General features: G+C 40.2%; 1 protein-coding gene across 4 annotated transcripts in view; it reads left to right on the forward strand.

Moving 5' to 3' along the window:
- The first annotated feature begins 2549 nt into the window (after nt 1–2549).
- LOC308090418 (uncharacterized protein) overlaps nt 2550–22390 on the forward strand; it is a 106523-nt gene continuing 86682 nt past the window's right edge. Inside the window, exons 1-8 of one of the 4 annotated variants that reach the window (XR_013933620.1) lie at nt 2550–2634; nt 4461–4679; nt 5197–5342; nt 9073–9164; nt 9524–9724; nt 13662–13724; nt 16602–16674; nt 17751–19041. Coding sequence is in view for 3 of the 4 variants with exons in the window: in XM_080435590.1 (XP_080291716.1) it covers nt 4472–4679; nt 5197–5342; nt 9073–9164; nt 9524–9724; nt 13662–13724; nt 16602–16674; nt 17751–17882 (915 nt within the window). In the remaining variant the exon portion in view is untranslated. Of the gene's footprint in view, nt 2635–4460; nt 4680–5196; nt 5343–9072; nt 9165–9523; nt 9725–13661; nt 13725–16601; nt 16675–17750; nt 20845–22390 lie in introns of those variants that run through there. The other 3 variants (XM_080435590.1, XM_080435591.1, XM_080435592.1) reach the window with 3 other exon arrangements.

Raw genomic sequence — 22390 nt, forward strand, 5'->3', positions numbered from 1 at the left:
GTTTTTAGTGACATTGAGGTGTTGGAGAACCAAGAGGTGCAAGCATAATCAAAATAGCATGAGGGCTCCAGCTAGAGTCTTTAGTGCACTGTTGTTGACAAAAGAAAAAAATGTTGTTCTTTGATGGACTTTCTAGATCACTTTTAATGCCATACACCTTAAGGGTCTGTAACTCTGTAGAGTGTAAATGGAACCAAATGGACCCTTACGGGTCTGTAACTCTGAGAGGAATTTCATAATCTCACCAAGTCACTTATTTCACTGTTTATTTTATTACTTCATAACTATTTTATTACTTCTTTTGTCTCTTTACGTTAAAGGCACGTTCCATGAGTTTCAATAGAGAGGTTAGGATGAATTGCACTGTAAAGACATGAGCTTTGATTCAATTTAATGAGTTACGGATTGGAGCTTTAACAAGACATGAAACACTGACATGAAAGCAAGCATAATTTGTCTCTTATTCCCATGAAGAAAATAAATAAATATAATTTATATCACTTTTCACGATCAACACAAAATGAGTCAAACCACAGAGTTTACAGGAAACATTTAAACACATGAGTTTTGACCAAATATGTCAAATATATTTAATGTAAAGTATATTATTGTTTCGGCCATAGTTAATTCATATATAGGGTCATTTTTAGTGTCCATTGAAGTCCGAAGTCACACACACACACACACACACACACACACACACACACACACACACACACACACACACACACACACACACACACACACACAGAGACACAGACACACAGACACACAGTGTTCAAGTTCACTTAAAATAAGTGTTAACGTAATTTATTCTTAAAGTAATTAATATAAACGACAATGAGCCTTAATGACGATGTACTTCCTGCACTGTAAGGTAAATAAGTACATTTACTCTGTACTGCACTTAAGTACTATTTCTAGGTACTTCTTATGTGAGTAATTGCATTTGTCCATAATTTACACTTTCTGAAGAGTACTTTAAGTACATTTTCATGCCCATACTTTTTGTACTTTTACTCAAGTGACATTTTGAATACAGGACTTGTACTCGTAAACAGAGTATTTCTACTTTGTGGAAATGATACTTTTACTGTACTAAAAACTCAGAGTATTTACTGTATTCGTACACGTTGATGCTGATGTTTACATCAATGAAATCTGTTTATCATCGTGACATCATCATGACATGTGCAATAAAATAAAATACATTTGTTCGAACTCATTTGTATTTTGTACGCACAATTATCCAATCAGGAGAGTTTGATTGATTGAATACTTTTTTAGCAGTTTGTAACAAAAAAAAAGCACAGGAAAGGACAGTTCAATTCAAGGTCTATGGCTTGTTTCCATTGGAGTCCTTTGACCCCAGAGAACTCATGAAGATAAATAAATGAGATGTAAGCTGATGAATGGGTTCAACCTGACTGGATAAAATTGGTATCCCAACCTTAAAATGGTGTCAGTGGGAATAATAATAATCCTTAGTTATTGCACATAGACCCATAAATAACTAAAACTAAAACTATTAGTCCAGTGCATAGGCTATAGCGGCTGGTCATGGAGTTGAAGAGCCTAATTGCTGTTGGGACAAAAGTGTTCTTAAACCGTTCATTCTTGCAGGGCATCGAACGGAACAGATCCTTGCGACTGCTTTTCCAGCATGCCAAGATGTTGTGGAGAGGATAACTCACATTATCCATTATGGCCCGCCTCTTATCGTGTGTGCGTCTCTCAACAGACTCCAGTGTCGCGATGCACGCGTTGTGAGCTTATAGATCTGCTATTTTCAAACATTTTAGTACTTTTACTTTTGGTACTTTAAAGGTAGGGTAAGTGATACTTTTTGGTATTTTTTTCTTCTTTTGTTAAAAGGTTAAAGTACTATATAAGTTGTTAAAAGCTTAAAGTACTAAGTTGTTAAAAGGTTAAAGTACTAATCATTGCTACAGAGTGTTTGTTCGGTCACAGGGGTCTCTCCAGCTCTTTAGTAAACAGAATATAAATACATTTTCAGGTAGGTGACAACATTTAAGCCAATCAGGAGAAAGCACTGAAAATCTATTTTCTGTTTAATAAAAGAGCTGGAGAGACATGGAGACTCCTTTTACTGAACAAACACTCTATAGCAACAATGAGTACTAAGAGAATATAGAGCTACTTAACATCCATTTTAACAAAAGTAAATCACCTACCCTACCTTTAAGTATATTTTGATGCCAATACCTTTGTACTTTTACTCAAGTGAATTTTGAATTCCGGCCTTTTACTTGTAACAGAGTATTTCTACATTGCAGTATTGGCACTTTTACTTAAGTAAAACATTTGAGTACTTTTTCCACCACTGAAAGTAAAACATTTGAGTACTTTTTCCACCAATGAATTTGGTTCAGTTTTGTACCTTATTGTTGTTGGTTGGTTTCGATCTGCCTGAAAGTCAAACCTGAGGCAAAAATCACCCTGTGACTGCTGCGTTTTTTCCTCATTTTCTAACTTTATTGACACACTTTGAGAGTACATGCACTGTGCGTGACTCACACACAGTCACACACGTAATGACGTAAGGTTGACCTGAATACTTGAAATGTTTTGTTTTTCATCATGAAGTTTATTTGAACCGCAGACACTGACCTGGTGGGTTTAAATTATACCTTTAATATTTAATATGTCATGTTAATCTGTACTTTAATAGATTCATACTTTAATACTTTAATAGTTTCATAGATTACATGTCATGAAGTTTGTAGCCACCTAGCCATGGTTCACATGACGCTCGTCTGTCACAAGCGTCATGGCGCAACCTGTTCCTGGTTATATAATTTTCTCCATTTACAACCCGTACATCTACATAAACGTTCACATTTCAAATATAAAGTACTGACCCCACGGCCACGGATGTAACAAGTTAAAACGCCCGGGTCTAAGTACCGGCCGTATCGGCTGTATTGTTCAATAAAAAGCATTTTAATCTGATCGGTGGCCATTTTCTCAGAATTTTCTCCATATGCTTTCAACTACGCGACCCTGTCGGTTGGGAGGTGTATTGCACTCTGATAAACTATAACTTTATGAGAAAATGGCCACCGATCGGATTTAAATGCTTTTTATTGAATAATACGGAAGATATGGGTACTTACACCCGGGCGTTTTTACTTGCTACATCCGTGGCCGTGGGGTCAGCACTTTATATTTGAAATGTGAACGTTTATGTAGATGTACGGATTGTAAATGGAGAACATTCAAAAACTAGGAACAAGTTGCGCCATGACTGTCATGATATGACATGTTTCAGGGCTAGTAGCCACCTGTTGTTGCTAAGCTGGAAGCTAACTGTCAAAACAACTGGTTTTGTTTTATTTGACAACCAATAATGAATGTTTGTCTTTGTTATTATCATTATACTAATTGTATAAACTCTCACTAGTTTAGCTGTAGACACATAACTGACATGAGTTATTAGAAATTATATGAATGAAGGTCCATGTAGGTCATTAGAAATCACTCAGTGGTGGAAAAGGTATTCACATATTTTACTTAAGTAAAAGTATTAATACCGTAATGAAGAAATACTTTGTTACAATTTAAAGTCTGGAATTAAAAATTTACTTGAGTAAAAGTACAAAATAATGTATAAAAAGTAGAAAGTACTCATTATGCAGAATGTCCCATTTTCAGTTTTCAAATGTATAAAAATCTTTTGACAATAGCAGATCTACAAGCTCACTGAGTTTTTAGATCGGCTATTTTCAAATAGCCAAAGTATACATAGCGCTGAAGTGGTTAACGTATGTTTTGTAATAATAATCAAAATCTACAAAGTAACAAAGTAACTAGTAACAAATAATTGTATTGGAGTAAGTATAATATTTGCCCCTCTAAAGTAAAAATACCTCAAAATTTTACTTAAATACAGTACTTGAGTAAATGCACTTAGTTACTTTACACCACTGAATGAAGGTCCATGTAGGTCTTTATAAATCAGTGCTTCTCAAAGTGGGGTCCGGGGACCCCCCGGGGGTCCTTGATGGGGTTCCAGGGGGTCCCCAGCTAAATGAGTTAATAGCATCAACATCACTTTAATCAGTCAAGCCCTGTTTTATACCTTTATATATATCTATATCAAATACTCCACCAGGGGGAGACACAGGAATATTCGTCACAGACAAATTACTCAGAGAAAGGCAACTTGTGATACCTCAATCAATACCATTAATAATAATTATACTAACATCTTTGCAATATATTTTTTCAATTCTTATCAGCAAAGAAAATAAAATTTGATATTTTCTCCACATTCCACTCAAACCCCATATTGGTAACTGGGGTCCCTCATGTCTCGATAATGTCTTCTCTGTTTTCTGTTATCGTGGGGAAATAACAGCGTTGCGTCGCATTGTGAGAGTTTGTCGAAATGCTATTTTGTGTGTGTGTGTTGATTCCATTCTAACGTCTCTTAACAGGAAGCAGCGTCATGGCTTCCTTCAGCGGAACGGACGAATCGGATCCGCGGTTCTATGGCGGCGAGTCCATCGGTCAGAACATGAGGGTCCCTGATAGGCTGACGATGCAGTCCCGCCCACAGCCTGGTTCCGCCCGCTGGACGGAGCAACGGCACGAGGAGGAGGAGGCGCCGGCCGCTGCTTACAGCATGACTGTTCCTGATAGGCTGAGATACACGGGTGGGCACACACACACACACACACACACACACACACACACACACACACACACACACACACACACACACACACACACACACACACACTTGTAGATCTGCTATTTTCAAAAGATTTTTATACATTTGAAAACTTTAAATGGGACATGCTGCATAATGAGTACTTTCACATTTTTTACTTTACATTTTGATGCCAATACTTTTGTAATTGTAGTCACAAAAGTAAGTACATTTTGAATGCTGAACCTTTACTTGTAACAGAGTATTTCTACATTGCAGTTTTGATACTTTAACTTAAGTAAACAAATTGAGTAGTTTTTCCACCACTGATTGTGTGTGTGTGTGTGTGTGTGTGTGTGTGTGTGTGTGTGTGTGTGTGTGTGTGTGTGTGTGTGTGTGTGTGTGTGTGTGTGTGTGTGTGTGTGTGTGTGTGTGTGTGTGTGTGTGTGTGTGTGTGTGTGTGTGTGTGTGTGTGTGTGTGTGTGTGTGTGTGTGTGTGTGTGTGTGTGTGTGTGTTGTAGAGGCTCCTGACATGTCCCCCAGACCCATGTTCAGCCCCGCCTCCTCCTCTAAAGCCCCCAGTACGTACTGGTCTGCGCCATTGGCTCCACTGGAGCCCTGCTGGGAGGGTCCTACTGCCCCTCATCCGGACGAAGACCCCCCACAGGTAAATAACAAGCGGGTGTCCTGTCCTGTTTTGGTCCCCAAAAGCCAGGTTCTGATTAGAGCTGATAAAGTGTGTAGCCTCTATCAGACATGCTCACAGTAACTTTTAACACTACCAGTGCATTTGGTTCCATTTACATTACATTAGTCATTTAGCAATAAGTGCATTCAACATAGGTAGGGAACAAAACTACTAATCACCAGAAGTATTCAGTGCATTCTCTTCTAAAACAAGCAACTAAGAGTATACCTAGCGTTAAGGTAAAAGCGCAATATATCAGCTACCTACTTTCTTAAACAGATGAGACAAATAGGAAAATCAAATGAGCAAGAGCTAAAACAAATAAGTATCGAATAAACAAGAATCAATAAGACAAGAGCTCGTACAACTAATTGACAACAAGTAGGCAAAGCGAAGAGGAAGTGTAGTGTTTCCTGAAGAGGTGGGTTTTCAGCCTGCGGCGAAAGATGGGCAGTGACTCTGCTGTCCTGACATCAGTGGGGAGTTCATTCCACCACTGTGGGGCCAGAACAGAAAAAAGCTGTGACCGTGTAGATCGGCCATTAGGACCACTGAGCGACGAGGCAACCAGTCGCCCCGAGTCACACCCAGATTCCTCGCAGTCCGAGTTGACGTCACCACAGCATTATTAATGGTGATGGCCAGGTCTCGTTGCGGACAGCCCTTGCTCGGTCTTGTCCAGGTTGAGCTTCCGGTGGTGCGTCGACATCCACTCCAAGATGTCAGCCAGACAAGCAGCAATGCGTGCCTCCACTTGTGTGTCAGAGGGGGGGAACATTTAGACTCTCAGACATTCTCACATTAACTTTAACACTACAGGTCCATTTGGTTCCATTTAGACTCTCAGACATTCTCACTGTAGCTTTAACATTACAGGTCCATTTGGTTCCAGTTTAGTCTGGGAGGCATTGCGTCGGAGCTTGGACAGCAGGGGCGCGGCCACTGCGTTGTGATTCAAATCAACAGCCAATGAAGAAAAGGGGGCGGGATCCACATGCACTGGGTGTTGCATCTAAATAGGATCGACAGGAAGCAATTTCCCCTTGAGAAATTGCGGCCGCCATTGTTGTGTACTGCTGTTTGCCTCTCGTCGGACTTTTTAGACGAGTTGCACAGCTCTCAGACCGGTAAGAGGCGTGTCCGCTCAGATTCTGAGTGTAAGTTACATCCCGCCCACAAATACCAGGGCTCTGGCCCAGAAGTTCCTCGCCGAGCTGGCGAAAACTTCTTGTAACTCAGATTAGTTCCAGTTAGACTCTCAGACATACAAAGTAGGGCATGTGAGAACGCCTTTCCTACTGCCGATGCCGGCAGCTTACAGTATGTTAACTAGTTTCCCAAAAATTTAACGGTATCCATATCTGAAAGCAGCTATTAACACTACAGGTCCATTTTGTTCCATTTGTGCACTCTGACTTACATAAACACTTGTGATTTTACTGTAGTAGCCTACATGAAATACGGCGCCACAATGCATGTTGCTGCATCTATAACCTGCTGTTTATTGTCTCCGCCAGGCCGAAAGGCATGGCGAGAGAGTATGTTTTCGCCCCTGTCCGTCCGTCCGTGTGTCCGTCCGTGTGTCCTGTCTGTGTGTTAGCAGCTAATCTCTGGCACCGTTGGCCCGGTCGCTCCGAAACTGTGCACACACACTCCCTGGATGCCAATTCAGAACCTCTACCCCAATTTTCACATGGGCCTGTTATAGCGCCACCAGGAGGCCGATTTGTGCAAAACCCTTTTATTTTTTTTACATTACTCCTACAGATTTTATCCAAACATCATGCAAATCGGTTCACAGTATCTCTATAGTCATGTGATCAACACAAATCTGTCCGATTTCCCATATTCCATCCTCATTGCCTATGGTTGGCTTCCAAAGTTTGCAGGATTGGTCCGTTTTGAACAAAAAGCCTCAAACTATGCACGCAGCTTGTGATTTCCGTGAATTTTCACACGCACATTCCCACTAGGCCGAGGAAGAAATGCCACCCTTTTCACATTGGCCTGTTATAGCGCCACCAGCAGGTCTAATTTAGCAAAACACATTTTTCGAACAAAATGCCTCAAATCATGAATGCAGTGTCTGATTGCCGTGAAAGACCTAAGAATAAATGGCACCCTTTTCACATTGGCCTATTATAGCGCCACCAGGAGGCCACAATAACGTACCTGACCTGGCGGAGACCTGTGCTCCGAGGAGCACTTTTTCTAGTTAACACTCATTTTGACAGTTAGGCAGTTATTTATTTCTAGATGTTCCACCAGCTAAATTAAAAACGCATTTCCAGCTAAAACGAGGGGTGACTGTATGGATTTGTGAAGACAGTTATATATATACAGGTGCATCTCAAAGAATTTGAATATCATGGAGAAGGTTGTGCATGAGGTGAAATATTTCAAACCTTTTTTGTTTTAATCTTTATAATTACGGCATACAGCTTATCCAGAAATCCAGTATCTCAAAAATATTAGAATATTGATAAGACTGTAATGACCATCTGAAGAAAATATTTCACCGGAAGGAAAAATCTGGTCAATAGAAACATTCCATTAACTAGATCTGTCTAGGGCGCAGTGGAGTAACCAAAAAAATGTTTTCCTTCCGGTGAAATATTTTCTTTTCTGGCCAAAAAGTGTATATTTTTACTACAGACGCGGGTGTGAGGGGAAAGGAAAGTCCCATAGCGTTAAGGAGAACTCCTTCTAACGCTATGGACCAGAGCTACTTTGATAGCAGCCTTCAGCTCATCTGTATTGTTGAGTCTGGTGTCTATCATCTTCGTCTTGACAATACAACAAAGATTCTCTATGGGGTTCAGGTCAGGCCAGTTGGCTGGTCAGTCAACCACAGTAATACCATGGTCAGTACATCAGTTACTAGTAGTTTTGGCACTGTGGGCAGGTGCCAAGTCTGCTGCTGGAAAAGGAAATCAGCATCTCATCATCAGCATCAGATCTACAAGCTCAAGCCTGTAGATCGGCTATTTTCAGAGCGCAACCAAGTTTAAAATCAGCCATTACGACACCATCAAGGCCCGATAAAATACATTTTAGTCGACTAAATCAACTGTAGATTTAGTCGACTATAATCTTATGATTTTGGAATGGAATCAACACACACACACAAAATAGCATTTCGACAATCTTATGATTGTCGACAAAAACTTGACAAAAACTAAAACATTTCAGAATGACTAAAATATGAATAAGGAATTTTATTCAAAAGACTAAAACTAAATCAACATTTGCTGTCAAAAATCAACACTGGCATCAATCACTGAATCACATTCAGTGATGATTTGGGGTGCCATATCATCTGCTGCTATTGGTCCACTGTGTTTTATCAAGTCCTGAATCAACACAGCCATCTACCAGGAGATTTTAGAGCACTTTGTGTTTAGGCTTGTCGATTACTACATAATCGCCTAAACCGCAAAATCGCAATTATTTTGCATAATCGTCAATCGTTTCCATGTCATACATTTTCAAATGTTTTCCAAAAATAGTGATAGGAAATAGCAAGCTTACAACACGTCACTTCGTGACGTGCATGTTGACAAGCTGTTTGGAGATGCTGCAGGACATGGCACAGAACCTGGACCGTTGAGTGGACCAACCGCATCACGGTTGAGTGGACCAACTGACGCTCAGTGCATGTGTAAACACACAGCTAATCATATTGTCTGTCTGTCTGTCTGTGTATCAGAGTCCATTAAGGAGGTCCTACAGTGATCAGGAGTTCGTTCCACCGTCCCACCACAGGCAGGCGCTGTTTCACCATGGACACACACCCAGCTCGTAAGTCAAAAACACAAGTATTGACCCCTGACCTCCTGACCGGTACAACCACAGTCTGATACTGTTGTACTGGGAGCCGATCAGTACAACCAGTCTGATTCTGTTGTACTGGGAGCCGATCAGTACAACCACAGTGTAATACTGTTGTACTGGGAGCTGACCAGCACAGATATGTACTAACATATTGTCGCTGTTGGGCAGAAACATTATCTCCATATTTCATATTTTTTTCATAAGTGAATGAATGGTCCATTTTATATTTTGTGGTATGACAATGTCATGCAAAACGCTTTGTGAATTAGTATAACATACTGATATGGATCAGCTGATTTTAATGATAAATTATTGTCGTTTTTCAGTCGCGGCTCCTCTCTCCAGCATCGCTCGGCCCCTCCCACCTCCCCCATGGCCCCTCCTCCTCCCCTCATGGCCCCTCCTCCCCCCATGGCCCCGCCCCCCAGCCTGTTGTCTCCTCACACGGTGCTGCTGGCAGCCAAGGAGCTGGGACAGCAGGCCTCGCTGCGCCTCCTACAGGCAGTCAAACACAAGTACAGGTCCAGGTACACAAATAACAACACACCATTTGATCGTCATCTTAACCCTAACATAATAAACCATTGACCCATTAACACGTTGCCTGCCAAGGACGCATATATGCGTCCATTAATGGTCAACTAACATGTCATGACGGTGACATCTAGTCTTCTTATGACGAGTTGCTTACATTTTACGGTTGGGTCCAGTCCTTTGCTCAAGGGTTCATTTTTCAGGACATCCTTCATTCTAACCACTAATCCACTGACCTGTCCTCACTTCTCCACTACTGTGTGTTACAGCACCCTCTGCTGGTGGCTATGCTGTTATCGTCCATTTAGCATCCTGTTCGCGATAATTGTATTCTTAGGAGGCGATACGCGGCTTCTGATTGGTGAATTGATGATTTACGATTCTGTCCCTTTCGGGATGTAACTCGAACTGAGTCGGCTGAAGAGGACTTCGCAACGTTCTGCGCGGCGACTCGCTCACCTGAGCTTGCTCGACAGTGCCTCTCGTGGCTCAAGTCTGCTTCAGGCGCCGTGCCTCCGTCGGGGCTGTTGGAAAACAAGCGCTCCCCTACATACCGCCTCCTACGAATACAAATTTAGCATCCTGCTCTCTTTCTCTTTTAAGCTAGCTGCACGCTACACTAGAACTACCGAGAGAAGTCCGGTTCAGCTGGGCTCCCCGAACCTAACAAACGGCGGACAGACAAAATGTAATTTCATACTGCTGTGTCTTGCACTCTTGGCCCACGGCATTGGTGTGCCGTGTGTAGGCTGCTACACTACAACCAGCAGCACTGCTGGAATAGAAGTGGAACAAGGTGCATTTATACCTGGATGTCACGACCATGACGCGCTGTGAGGATTGGAATTTGTGACGGGGGTATATAGAGGTTTTCACTTTTTTAGTGATAGGTTGTATGTGTTTATGAATGGTCACTAGACAGACGGGCAGTGGTGTAAAGAAACTAAGTATATTTACTCAAGTACTGTACTTAAGTAAAACAAATTAGGTACTTTTACTGTACTGGAGTATTTCCAATTTTCAATACTTCTACTTCTACTCCACTACATCTCGGAGGCAAATATTGTTCTATTGATCTTACTCCACTACAATTATTTGAAAACTTGAGTTACTTTGCAGATATAAGTTATTATACTGTGAAACACACATTTACCACTTTAGCCCCCATTGTGACACGTTGTGAGACACGTTGTGAGCTTGAGCTTGTAGTTACTCCACTGCTTCTGCTATTTTCAAACATTTTAGTACTTTTACTTTTGGTACTTTTAAAGGACAACTTAGTTTTTTTTACAACCAAGGTTTATGTTTTAGCTTGTAATTAAAGTAAATAAAAGATGAGTGTAATTTTTTTTTCATTTACTGCTTTCTATAGTTATATTTTCGCGATCTTTTTTTACAGTGGGCGGGGGCATTCGGGGCAGGTGGCTAAATATGTATTTTTTTACACAATAACCCGGCAATTTCTTTATTATTATTTACAGTAGCTCTTCTAGCCCCCAATAACTCACATCTGGCCATCAAAGACCACGGGACCTTTTTTATTGTGTAAAAAATACATATGACGTCCTCTGACATTTTTTAACACTCATCTTTTATTTACTTTAATTACAAGCTAAAACATAAACCTTGGTTGTAAAAAAAACAAAGTTGTCCTTTAAGTACATTTTGATGCCAATACTTTTGTACTTTTCTCAAGTAACATTTTGAACACAGGCCTTTCACGTGTAACAGGGTATTTTTACACTGTGGTATTGTTACTTTTACTTAAGTAAAATATCTGAGTACTTTTTCCACCACTGCAGATGGGTTGTGTTTATGAATGGTCACTAGACGGAGATTTCAGAAGTGTTTGTTCCTCCTGGAAGTTGACTCGAACTACAGCTGCTTTTCACTGGTTTCTGCTCATCCATGCACAGATAGGGCGTGGCTCCTAGTGCGACCTGTGAGTGTGGCGCAGAGGAACAAACTGCAGACAATTAGGCCCGTCACAATTATTACATAATCGTCTAATTGCAATTATTTGAGATAATCGCAAATTATTTTTGCATAATCGTCATAATCGTTTCCATGTTGAAAAATGTTCACACATTTTCAAATGTAAAAATAGCCGAAATAGCTGATCTACAAGCTTACAATGTGTTTGTGACGCGTTGTAAGCTTGTAGATCTGCTATTTCTGCTATTTTTACATGTATAAAATGTTGTATATTTCAGTTAATTGTCATAATAAGGGCGGCTGTGGCTCAGGAAGTAGAGCAGGTCCAATGATCCGTGGGTCGGCGGTTCGAATCCGGGCTCCCCCTGTCCACATGTCGAAGTGTCCTTGGGCAAGACACTGAACCCTACATTGCCTCCAATGATTCGGCCGGCGCTAGCTTGCCACCATTGGTTTGTGAATGTGGGAAAAGTGGGGACGCTGGCGTCGACTGTTCGCCACTCCACCTCCCAATGTCCCCCCCCTGTATGAGTAAGTTTGAGTACTTAGAAAAGCGCCATAAAAATGCAATTCATTATTATTGTTATTATTATTATATCTGCCCTGTGCAATTTTTGATTACGAAGCCTAAAAGGCAAACAGAAAATATTTTTTGTATTCATATGTTCCAATGTTCGATGCCAAACACACAATTAAATCGTTGATCGCAATTATTTGAGTGACAATTAATCGTTTGTAATCGTGACAGCCCCACAGACCATGTCATCCTGGAAAGCCCAATTTATGGGCCTCCCTGCTGTTTGTGGTCAATGATACAGTGACTTGGCTGCTGGAGGTGTGTCGAGTAGGCACCTGGGAACCTGGAACGTCTCACAAACGTCTGACCAATCACAGTAGCCCAACTAGTTCAACATCTCAGAGGCACCGAAACACCTGAATTTAGTCTGATTACGCCCACCTGAACTTCTGAATGACATCATATTGTAGTTAATAGAACCTCTGAATGACATCATATTGTAGTCCTCTGAATGACATCATATTGTAGTTTATGGAACCTCTGAATGACATCATATTGTAGTTATAGAACCTCTGAATGACATCATATTGTAGTCTGTAGAACCTCTGAATGACATCATATTGTTGTCTGTAGAACCTCTGAATGACATCATATTGTAGTTTATAGAACCTCTGAATGACATCATATTGTAGTTTATAGAACCTCTGAATGACATCATATTGTAGAACCTCTGAATGACATCATATTGTAGTTATAGAACCTCTGAATGACATCATATTGTAGTTATAGAACCTCTGAATGACATCATATTGTAGTTTATAGAACCTCTGAATGACATCATATTGTAGTCTGTAGAACCTCTGAATGACATCATATTGTAGTTATAGAACCTCTGAATGACATCATTTGTAGTTTATAGAACCTCTGAATGACATCACATTGTAGTTATAGAACCTCTGAATGACATCATATTGTAGTTTATAGAACCTCTGAATGACATCATATTGTAGTCTGTAGAACCTCTGAATGACATCATATTGTAGTTATAGAACCTCTGAATGACATCATATTGTAGTTTATAGAACCTCTGAATGACATCATATTGTAGTCTGTAGAACCTCTGAATGACATCATATTGTAGTTTATAGAACCTCTGAATGACATCATATTGTAGTTTATAGAACCTCTGAATGACATCATATTGTAGTCTGTAGAACCTCTGAATGACATCATATTGTAGTTTATAGAACATCTGAATGACATCATATTGTAGTTTATAGAACCTCTGAATGACATCATATTGTAGTTTATAGAACCTCTGAATGACATCATATTGTAGTCTGTAGAACCTCTGAATGACATCATATTGTAGTAAGAATAGTTTTTTCTCTCTTTTTGTGTCTGTCTCATTCTTTCTCACTCACTCACTCATATTCTCTCTCTCTCTCTCTCTCTCTCTCTCTCTCTCTCTCTTACAGTCCAGTATCACCAGTGACACCAGTAGGATCGTCTCTAGTCCAGGTGGAACCCAGCAGGAAGAGGTACGCACACACACACCACAGGAACACGGTCAGCGCCAAGATAGTTTGTCTCGACGCAACAACATAGGGCCATCTTATATGTTACCATGTTGCACATTGCGCTCTGTCTGTGCCTGCCCTGTCGCACCTGCAAGCTAGAAATGGGCCTCAATTAGGATTAGGATCCTTAACCCATTAAGACCGGGAATGCATCTGTCATTTTAAGATTTCTTTGGCTATTAAAAAAAGCATTAGCAGATATACAAGCTCTCATAGGCTTTGGTGCCGCGCTATGAGCTTGTAGATTTTTTAACTCAAATCTTTGAATATGTATACATTTTTTACTCAATTCTTTGAATATATATATACATTTTTGACTCAAATCTTTTAATATATATGTTACAGTATGATTGGAGAACCAGTACGATTGAAGAAGGCTCGCTCGTTTTTACCACCCACCCAGCAATTCTGTAGAAGCAACACTAGAGGGAGCCACAAGCCAGGCTTGTGCACAAGCATTGAATGGGGAAATAGGCGAGTTTATTAGACCTTTCAATGGGCGAAATAGGCTACTACCTACCCGCGATTTATCAGACCATTCATTCAGGAGCTACTGACCTACTTGGAGGCGGAGCAGTCCGCACAACAATATTTACGATTCTGTGCCTATCGGTACATAACTCAAACGGCGCTGAGTAGGCACAGGCGAACGTCACACCGTTCAGGACGGCAACTCGGTCGCCTTAGCTCCCTCTGTGGTCCTTCACGGGGTGACAGTTCGCCTGTGACTGCGCGCCTCCGTCAGGGTCCAAAACCAAAAGCGAAACCTAAACTGAACTATTAAGTCATGTCAGTTGGTAGGTTAGTATGTCTTGATAACACCCAATGAATGGTCTGATAAATCGTGGGTAGGTAAGTAGGTCGCCTATTTCGCCCATTCAAAGGTCTAATAAACTCGCCTATTTCCCCATTCAATGCAGATAGCATTCGAATCAGGTGGACTGTTAAGATACTTTTATTGTGTTCTGCTGGCTTTTGTTTTAGTTTCTCCCTGACACACACACACACACACACACACACACACACACACACACACACGAAGGACTCCTCCTCGCGAGCCTCGCTAATAAACCCTGTCTCGAAAAGAGCCCCGTGCCTAAAAACGAGCGCTCTGTCTTCAATCGTACTGGTTCTCCAAACGTACTGTGACATATATATACATTCTCAAATCTTTGAATATATATATATATATATATATATATATATATATATATATATATACATTTTTAACTCCATTACATTCAAAGATTTGCACCAAATGTTCACGAAAAAAACATAATAGCAGATCAACAAGCTCATAGCGCGGCACCGAGCTTGTAGATCTGCTATTTTTGAATAGCCAAAGTATAAAATAATGGTTTAAGTGGTTACACAGATGCGTTCCCGGTCTTAATGGGTTAATGATTTTAACTATCCCGGTTCATTAACGGTTCCCTCTTAGCGGTCCGATTCCTTTAACCAGTCCTATAGGGGGTTCCAAATGGACCCTTACAGGTCTGTAATTCTGAGAGTGTTAGGTCCATGAGGAAAATCCCAGTGACTACTACTAGGAACAGACAAACAGATCTCTTTTATCAACCCCTATGTGGCCGCTAGAAATCTGTTAAACCCATTAAGACCGGGAAAGCATCTGTCATTTTAGATTTGAACCACTTTAACCATTATCTTATAGGCCTACTTTGACTATTCAAAAATAGCAGATATACAAGCTCATAGCGCGGCATCGAGTGTCGCGCTACGAGCTTGTAGATATGCTATTTTGATTTGTGCAAAGATTTGAATATATACATATTTTTTAAATAAAAATGTTTTCTTTGCTTCTGGGGGATTCTGCAAATGTCTTCTAAATCCTTTTTTTTTTCTTTTATTTTTTTAGAAAACGTATGTTGCTATGCTCAGTGGTTCTCAAACTTTTTCATGTCAAGGACCCCCAAAATGATATGTATTTGGCAGCGGACCCCCATTTCAAAATATGTTGTTCCAGGGACCCCCCAGAAGCACAGCTTTGAGTTCAAAAAGCTCATAGTGTGGCACTCGGTGTCGCGCTATGAGCTTGTATATCTGCTGTTTTTGAATAGCCAAAGTATAATATAATGGTTAAAGTGGTTACAAAGATGTGTTCCCGGTCTTAATGGATTAAGTCAATTTAAGTGGCAAATTCACTGCAGTGGGTAGTTGGAACAAATGATAACCTCTTGGATAAGGCGGGGCCTGGTTTATACAGTACTTAGCTGCATGTCAAAAATAGCAGATCTACAAGCTCACAACACGTCTGCAGCATGTTGTGAGCTTGTAGATTGGCTATTGTCAGAGCGCGACACCCGCACACAACCAAGCATGAAATGACTTGTCTTAGTTCTACTGGATATCTTCTCCAATAGTCCCTCCCTAACATTTTAGTCTCGTTTTTATTTGTTGATGAAATTGTCATTATAATTATTAATAGTTTTAGTCATCATAGCTTATTTAGTTTTCGACTGTAAAGTTTTCGTCAATAAAAAAGGTAGTCAACGAACATTTTTCGTCATAGTTTTAGTCGACGAAATTAAAACTAACAAGTGAACCACAGATCTGGCCTCACCCATGATGACATAGGTTCTGCATAATGTTGTTTTTGAGCTTCCCATGCAACACACACACACACACACACCCTGTCTGTGTGTACGTGTGAGTGAAACTAAACGTAACACTTCAAAAAGATGGATATACAATTATAATGATAAAATAGTTTAATGTAACACAGTTCCAAAACCAAATTATCTCAATTGAATGATTTCACTCATTGTGATCATGTTTAATGTCTCTCTCTCTCTCTCTCACTCTCACTCTCTCTCTCAGTGCGCAGACAGAGATTTGGAGTCTAGACGATGAAGGCGGAGCCGCTGTAGAATTTATTGTCCTGAGGAGACAGGTGAGTGACAGTGATCTAGGATGTGATTGGTTGATTGAACTGACATTACAATCCAGGGTTTCCTGCAGGAGAAACTCAGTCACTCGAGGGTGGCTTTACCGTAATTATTGGCACGACAGTGATGCTTGCAGAACTCGGCTCTGCATGGTTCCTGAGCGCATCAACTGAAAAGTTTCCAAAGTTGGGGTCGCGGGACACTGACGGTGGGGTCGCAAAATCATTTTGAGTCATAATATATATATTTTTTTAACAGAATGGATGAAATATACTCTAAAAATGATTACAAATAGTACATTTTACCATTTTAATACATTACAAATGCACACCGAATGTGCAAGTTTATGTGCATCAATTACCTCGAGGGTTAGGTGGGGTCGCGAGTCAATGGCCGCATTATTTTGGGGTCGCGGGCTGAAAAGTTTGGGAACCTATGTTCTATGGAAGCATGTTGCACTGCGGGCTTGTAGATCGGCTATTTTCAGTTATTATTTTAAGATTAGAGCATTTGAAGTGGTATTAAGATTTTATGAACATATTGATAGTCTTGGATATTTCATATGAAAACAAAGGTTAAAATATACCCTCCCCCTTATTATCATAACACAGCAGGTGTGGGCATGAGGAGGAGGAGGGACTAGGACAGGTGGGTGGTGCTAAGGTGGTGGAGGAGGTGCTAAGGTGAGAACCAGGTATACTTAATGAACTGGAGGCGTGTCCACATAAAAACATAATTTTAACAATTTCTGTATACTTCTTTGAAAAAAATCTTCCTCCTAGTATAACCATAATACCTGATGATTATGTTCTAGGGGGGGGGGAAATCACTGAAAATCACGCCACCCCGTCTTTAAAGCCTCAATCTGTGATTTAATCACCTGGTTGGCAGTATGTAGAACAGCAGGAACAATATGTCATAATTGAACATATTGTGTTAATTGTTTAGGAAACAGCGATAGTGTTGGGGGAGGGGGGTCCTTTCACACTGTTTCACAAATCACACATTAGGACTTGTTGGCCATAAAAAAATTTTTGGTCGTGAGATTTTATTTTGGTTTAATGTGTGCGTGTGCGTGCAGGTGGTGAAGATAAGCCGCCGTCTAGCTGGGTTGGAGCGACAGAACGCAGAGCGGAGGAACTCTGAGGTGGTTCTGTTCTCTCTGCTGCTTTCTACCTGCCTGCTGAACGCATGGCTCTGGATACGACGATGACACACACACACACACACACACACACACACACACACACACACACACACACACACACACACACACACACACACACACACACACACACACACACACACACACACACACAGACAGACAGAGCTACACTCTTATGGGGCTCCAGTATAGACTGCAGAGATGTTGTGTTTATCTTCTGATAGTAAAGATTCCCTCACGTGTGTCAAGGTGTGGAATGAACAATGAACGCATGTCGTCGTGTTAAACTGCTATTTTAATATAGAGTGAAAAAAATTATAAGACTAATAGACTGGGACACCGGTCAAACAGAAAAGACACTAGTATAGTGGGACACTGGTCAAACAGAAAAGACACTAGTATAGTGGGACACTGGTCAAACAGAAAAGACACTAGTATAGTGGGACACTGGTCAAACAGAAAAGACACTAGTATAGTGGGACACTGGTCAAACAGAAAAGACACTAGTATAGTGGGACACTGGTCAAACAGAAAAGACACTAGTATAGTGGGACACTGGTCAAACAGAAAAGACACTAGTATAGTGGGACACTGGTCAAACAGAAAAGACACTAGTATAGTGGGACACTGGTCAAACAGAAAAGACACTAGTATAGTGGGACACTGGTCAAACAGAAAAGACACTAGTATAGTGGGACAAACAGAAAAGACACTAGTATAGTGGGACACTGGTCAAACAGAAAAGACACTAGTATAGTGGGACACCGGTCAACCAACTTTGGGGTTCAAGTGGTTTATTTCAGTCCAGACCAACACAACACAACCAAAACTGGGGTTTGTAACATTTTAAAACTTGACAGTCAACACGTCCATATTATGTGATAAACAATGACTGAGAGACAGACCGCAAGCAAACTGTTGCAGAACATTGCAGAGAACAGTCACAGAGGTCTGACCCCCCCCCTCCCCCCCTGTTGCAGGTGGGCGGGGCGCATGCTGTCTCATTGCGCCACAGGTGACAATCAAAATGTTCCAGAAGCTTACAAACATTTAACCAGTGTGTGCAGCTGTGTCTGGGACTACTGCCAACATGAAGCAGTGAAAAGGAGCACTTCACACTTTTTCAACCTTATCTTCAATATGAAGGGCTCTATGCACGGCAGCCATATTGGAAAGAAAGTGGGCCTCTTCATTACTTCCTTCACAGGTGTTACCAACGCGCGCGGGAAAATTTGCGGTTATTGGGTGGATTTTGGCCGTTTTTGGGCGTTTTTTTGTTTTTGTTTGTTAGGTTAGGCTTATGTTATTTAATTCTTATTTTTGCCTGATTTTAGAGGGGGAAGAAGCCTGTTGGTCCTCACTAATACTCATTATAAGATGACATAATTTCTGTCTACTCACTCTGTGTCTCATTGGTGGACTGTGGACAGAAACCTGTATACCAGTGACATCATCGATGGGGATTCCAAGCTAATAGAAAGTACAGCCTTAGGGGTGTGCCGATATATCGTCCCGCGATATATCGCGATACGTTTTCGTGACGATATGTATCGTTTTGGGGGGAAAAAATATCGGAAAAAAAAAAGTTTTTTTTTTTATTTTTTTTTTACAATAATAATAATCAGGCTTGAAAACGGCCCCGAGGTGAAAAGGGTGACAACATGTTTTTTTTTGGGTCAGGTGTCACACTATTGCCCTATTTGGATTCAAAACGGCTATTGTAGCTGAAAAGCTACAAGTTTGCGTCTGAATAATGCAAAAACAGAATAATTTGTTTGCATTTTCTCTCCCCCATATATTTTCATAATAAAAAAAGTGCGTATCGAAATCGTATCGAAGTTGTGAGCCAAATATCGTATCGTATCGTTTGGTGAAATTAGTGTATCGGCACACCCCTTTCTATTCCTGGAAAGTTAGCATGCTGAAATAGAAGCCATTGTTCTTGCATTAATACAAAAAAGAAAATTGACCAAACCTGCCTACTGATGATGTCACTGGTAGGCAGGTTTCTGAACTGTCCACAGCCCTACAATGAGACAGAACTGGTGTCATAATATACTAAGCAGTAGTGAGGACCAATTATATGAAGATAAGGTTGAAAATGGGAGATGTGCTCCTTTAAAACTACACTCGAACTAGATTAGAACCCGGGTCCCCGGTACAAAGAGCCTTGTCTGCCTTGCTCAGAGGAGAAAGTGAATTTGAACCTTCAGGCAGTAGCACTGATCAACCACTAGGTGTCACTACCACACCACAGGACGTAAACGTCTCCACATCCCTGTTAGGTGGACACCTTGTTTGTTCAAAACTGTTACTTTTCAGGAAATATTTAAAAAAAATGCAGCTGTGTTCCAATGGATCCAATGTAGTTATTATTTAATCACGCTCTTGTTAATACTTTTCATTGGTTCAATATTTATAAAAAAAAAAACACACACACACACTTAACCATTTTGATTGATTGAATATTTTATTAGACAAAAATGCTAAACGGCACAAGTACGGTCAAACACTTGGTCTAAAAAGATAACACCAGAAAAGTCCTTGTGGCTCATTTCCATTGGTGTATGTGTAGTGTATACAATGTATAGCCTACCATGTATACCACTCATCAACATAAAAAATCAGTTTCAAAAGTTAGCAAAAATAGCCAATCTTGAAAGCTCACAATACGCCGGTTGTGAGCTTGTAGATCTGCTATTTTTTGCAAATTCTTGTGTGACACTAGTGTGGCTAAGCAGGACATTCATTTAAGGGGGAGGGGGGGGGGATAACAGCAATAATACAAACATCAACCACTCATCATGTTAGTTATATTGTATTTATACTCTAATATATTCTAATGTATTAATACTCTACCATACAGAATGTATTCACTAAAGAACATACTGTAGTGTGTATTCTGAGCACGTGAATGCGAAGTGAATAATTTGTATTAAGTTTTGTTTAAAATAAGCACTGTGGCTTTTATAGTTGTTAAAGTTTGTTTATTTAATAAAGATTTACTAGTGATGTTGTAATTGTTTATTCACTCGATGACACTGATTGTCTCCTAGTGATGCTTTCCTGATTCCTGGATGAGGGGACCAGTGTTGGAAAAGTTACTAAAACATAGTAATATATTACTTATTACATATTACTTGTTTAAAAAGTAATATCGTTACTCTACCTATTACTCCCTGCCAAAAGTAATTAGTTACTTATTACTTTAGTTACTTTTTTTTTCTCGCCCCCAGTAATTGCATCCTTTCTCCCCAAAAGTCTGACTTTGCATTTTCAACATTAGCAGTTGTTTTTTTCTCTTTTCTGCAGCCTATATTGTAAAATCCTCATTGTTGATTTAACTCTGAAAAGTGTTCTGTACACATGACGGGTCCATTTGGTTCCATTTGTACACTCATTTGAATTATATTAACACTAAGACTTTTACTGTGTATGAATTCATAACTTACAGACTAAATGAAAACCATTTGACTATGAATTGAATACTAAGGACCTCAAAGGAAACAAGACCGCAAGGACCTTTTTGGAAGTATTTTAAATGTATTTTTTGCCTAATAAAATATTCAAATTCAAACACCTGGGCTCAACTGATAATGACTCATCATGGGACACAATCTTTGAACAACTTCTGTTGTTTAAAGCTCCAAACAGTGCTAGGCCAATAAGGCTACATGTGCCAGTGCATTTCAATTCCAAAAATATAGAAAAACAAACATTTCTATATGACTGACTGGCCATCAAAACTGAAAGCATCAAGAGGACTCAGTCAGGACACAAAACACATTCAAACTGAAAATAATCAAATCAAAAGTGTGTGCATACAGCAGCAACCAGTTAAACAAAACCTCTTCATAAACTGCTATATTTCTTTGTAAACAAAATGTATTCTAATAAAATACAAAAATAAAAAGGCTCCCATAGCAACACATATCATCGTGGGTTTCTGACAGAATGTAGGAGCAAATGCAAGTAAAAAAAAATATCATTCTGTATGACTGCTGAAAATGTCAAAGAAAGTCAAAAGCGTGCTAACAGCCTACAGCTAGGCCTATGTACTAGGCCTACAGTTAAGTGGGCATTGGACAATATGTTGGTGGACCCACTTACAGCCAGCCTCTCAAAAACCTTTTATCTGACAGCAACCTGTTAAACAACAAAACCTCTTCATAAAGTGCTTAATTTCTTTGTAAACTAAACTTATTCTAATAAAATAAAAAGGCTCCCATAGCAACACATATCATCGTGGTTCGTGGGTGTAGGAAATGTAAACTTCAAAACAATCATTCTGACTGACTGATATTTAGTGCATCATTCAGGACACAAAACAACATATCGGGAAAAGAAATCAAAAGTGTGTTCCACTTGACCACTTCATAGCAGCCTACAGCTAGGCCTGTGTTAAGTGCGAAACGTTTCCGTATCCGCTCTAGACCGGATCAGCAGCCTGCATAGCAACTCGATCCCAACCAGTCTACCATTATATCAATGGACCAAAAACAACACAGGATCAAATAAACACACTCAAACCCAGAGTACCACCAAGGCTCGTGAAA

This window comes from Gymnoscopelus braueri (assembly GCF_963280865.1).
Source record: "Gymnoscopelus braueri genome assembly, chromosome: 8".
Classification (NCBI taxonomy): Eukaryota; Metazoa; Chordata; class Actinopteri; order Myctophiformes; family Myctophidae; genus Gymnoscopelus; species Gymnoscopelus braueri.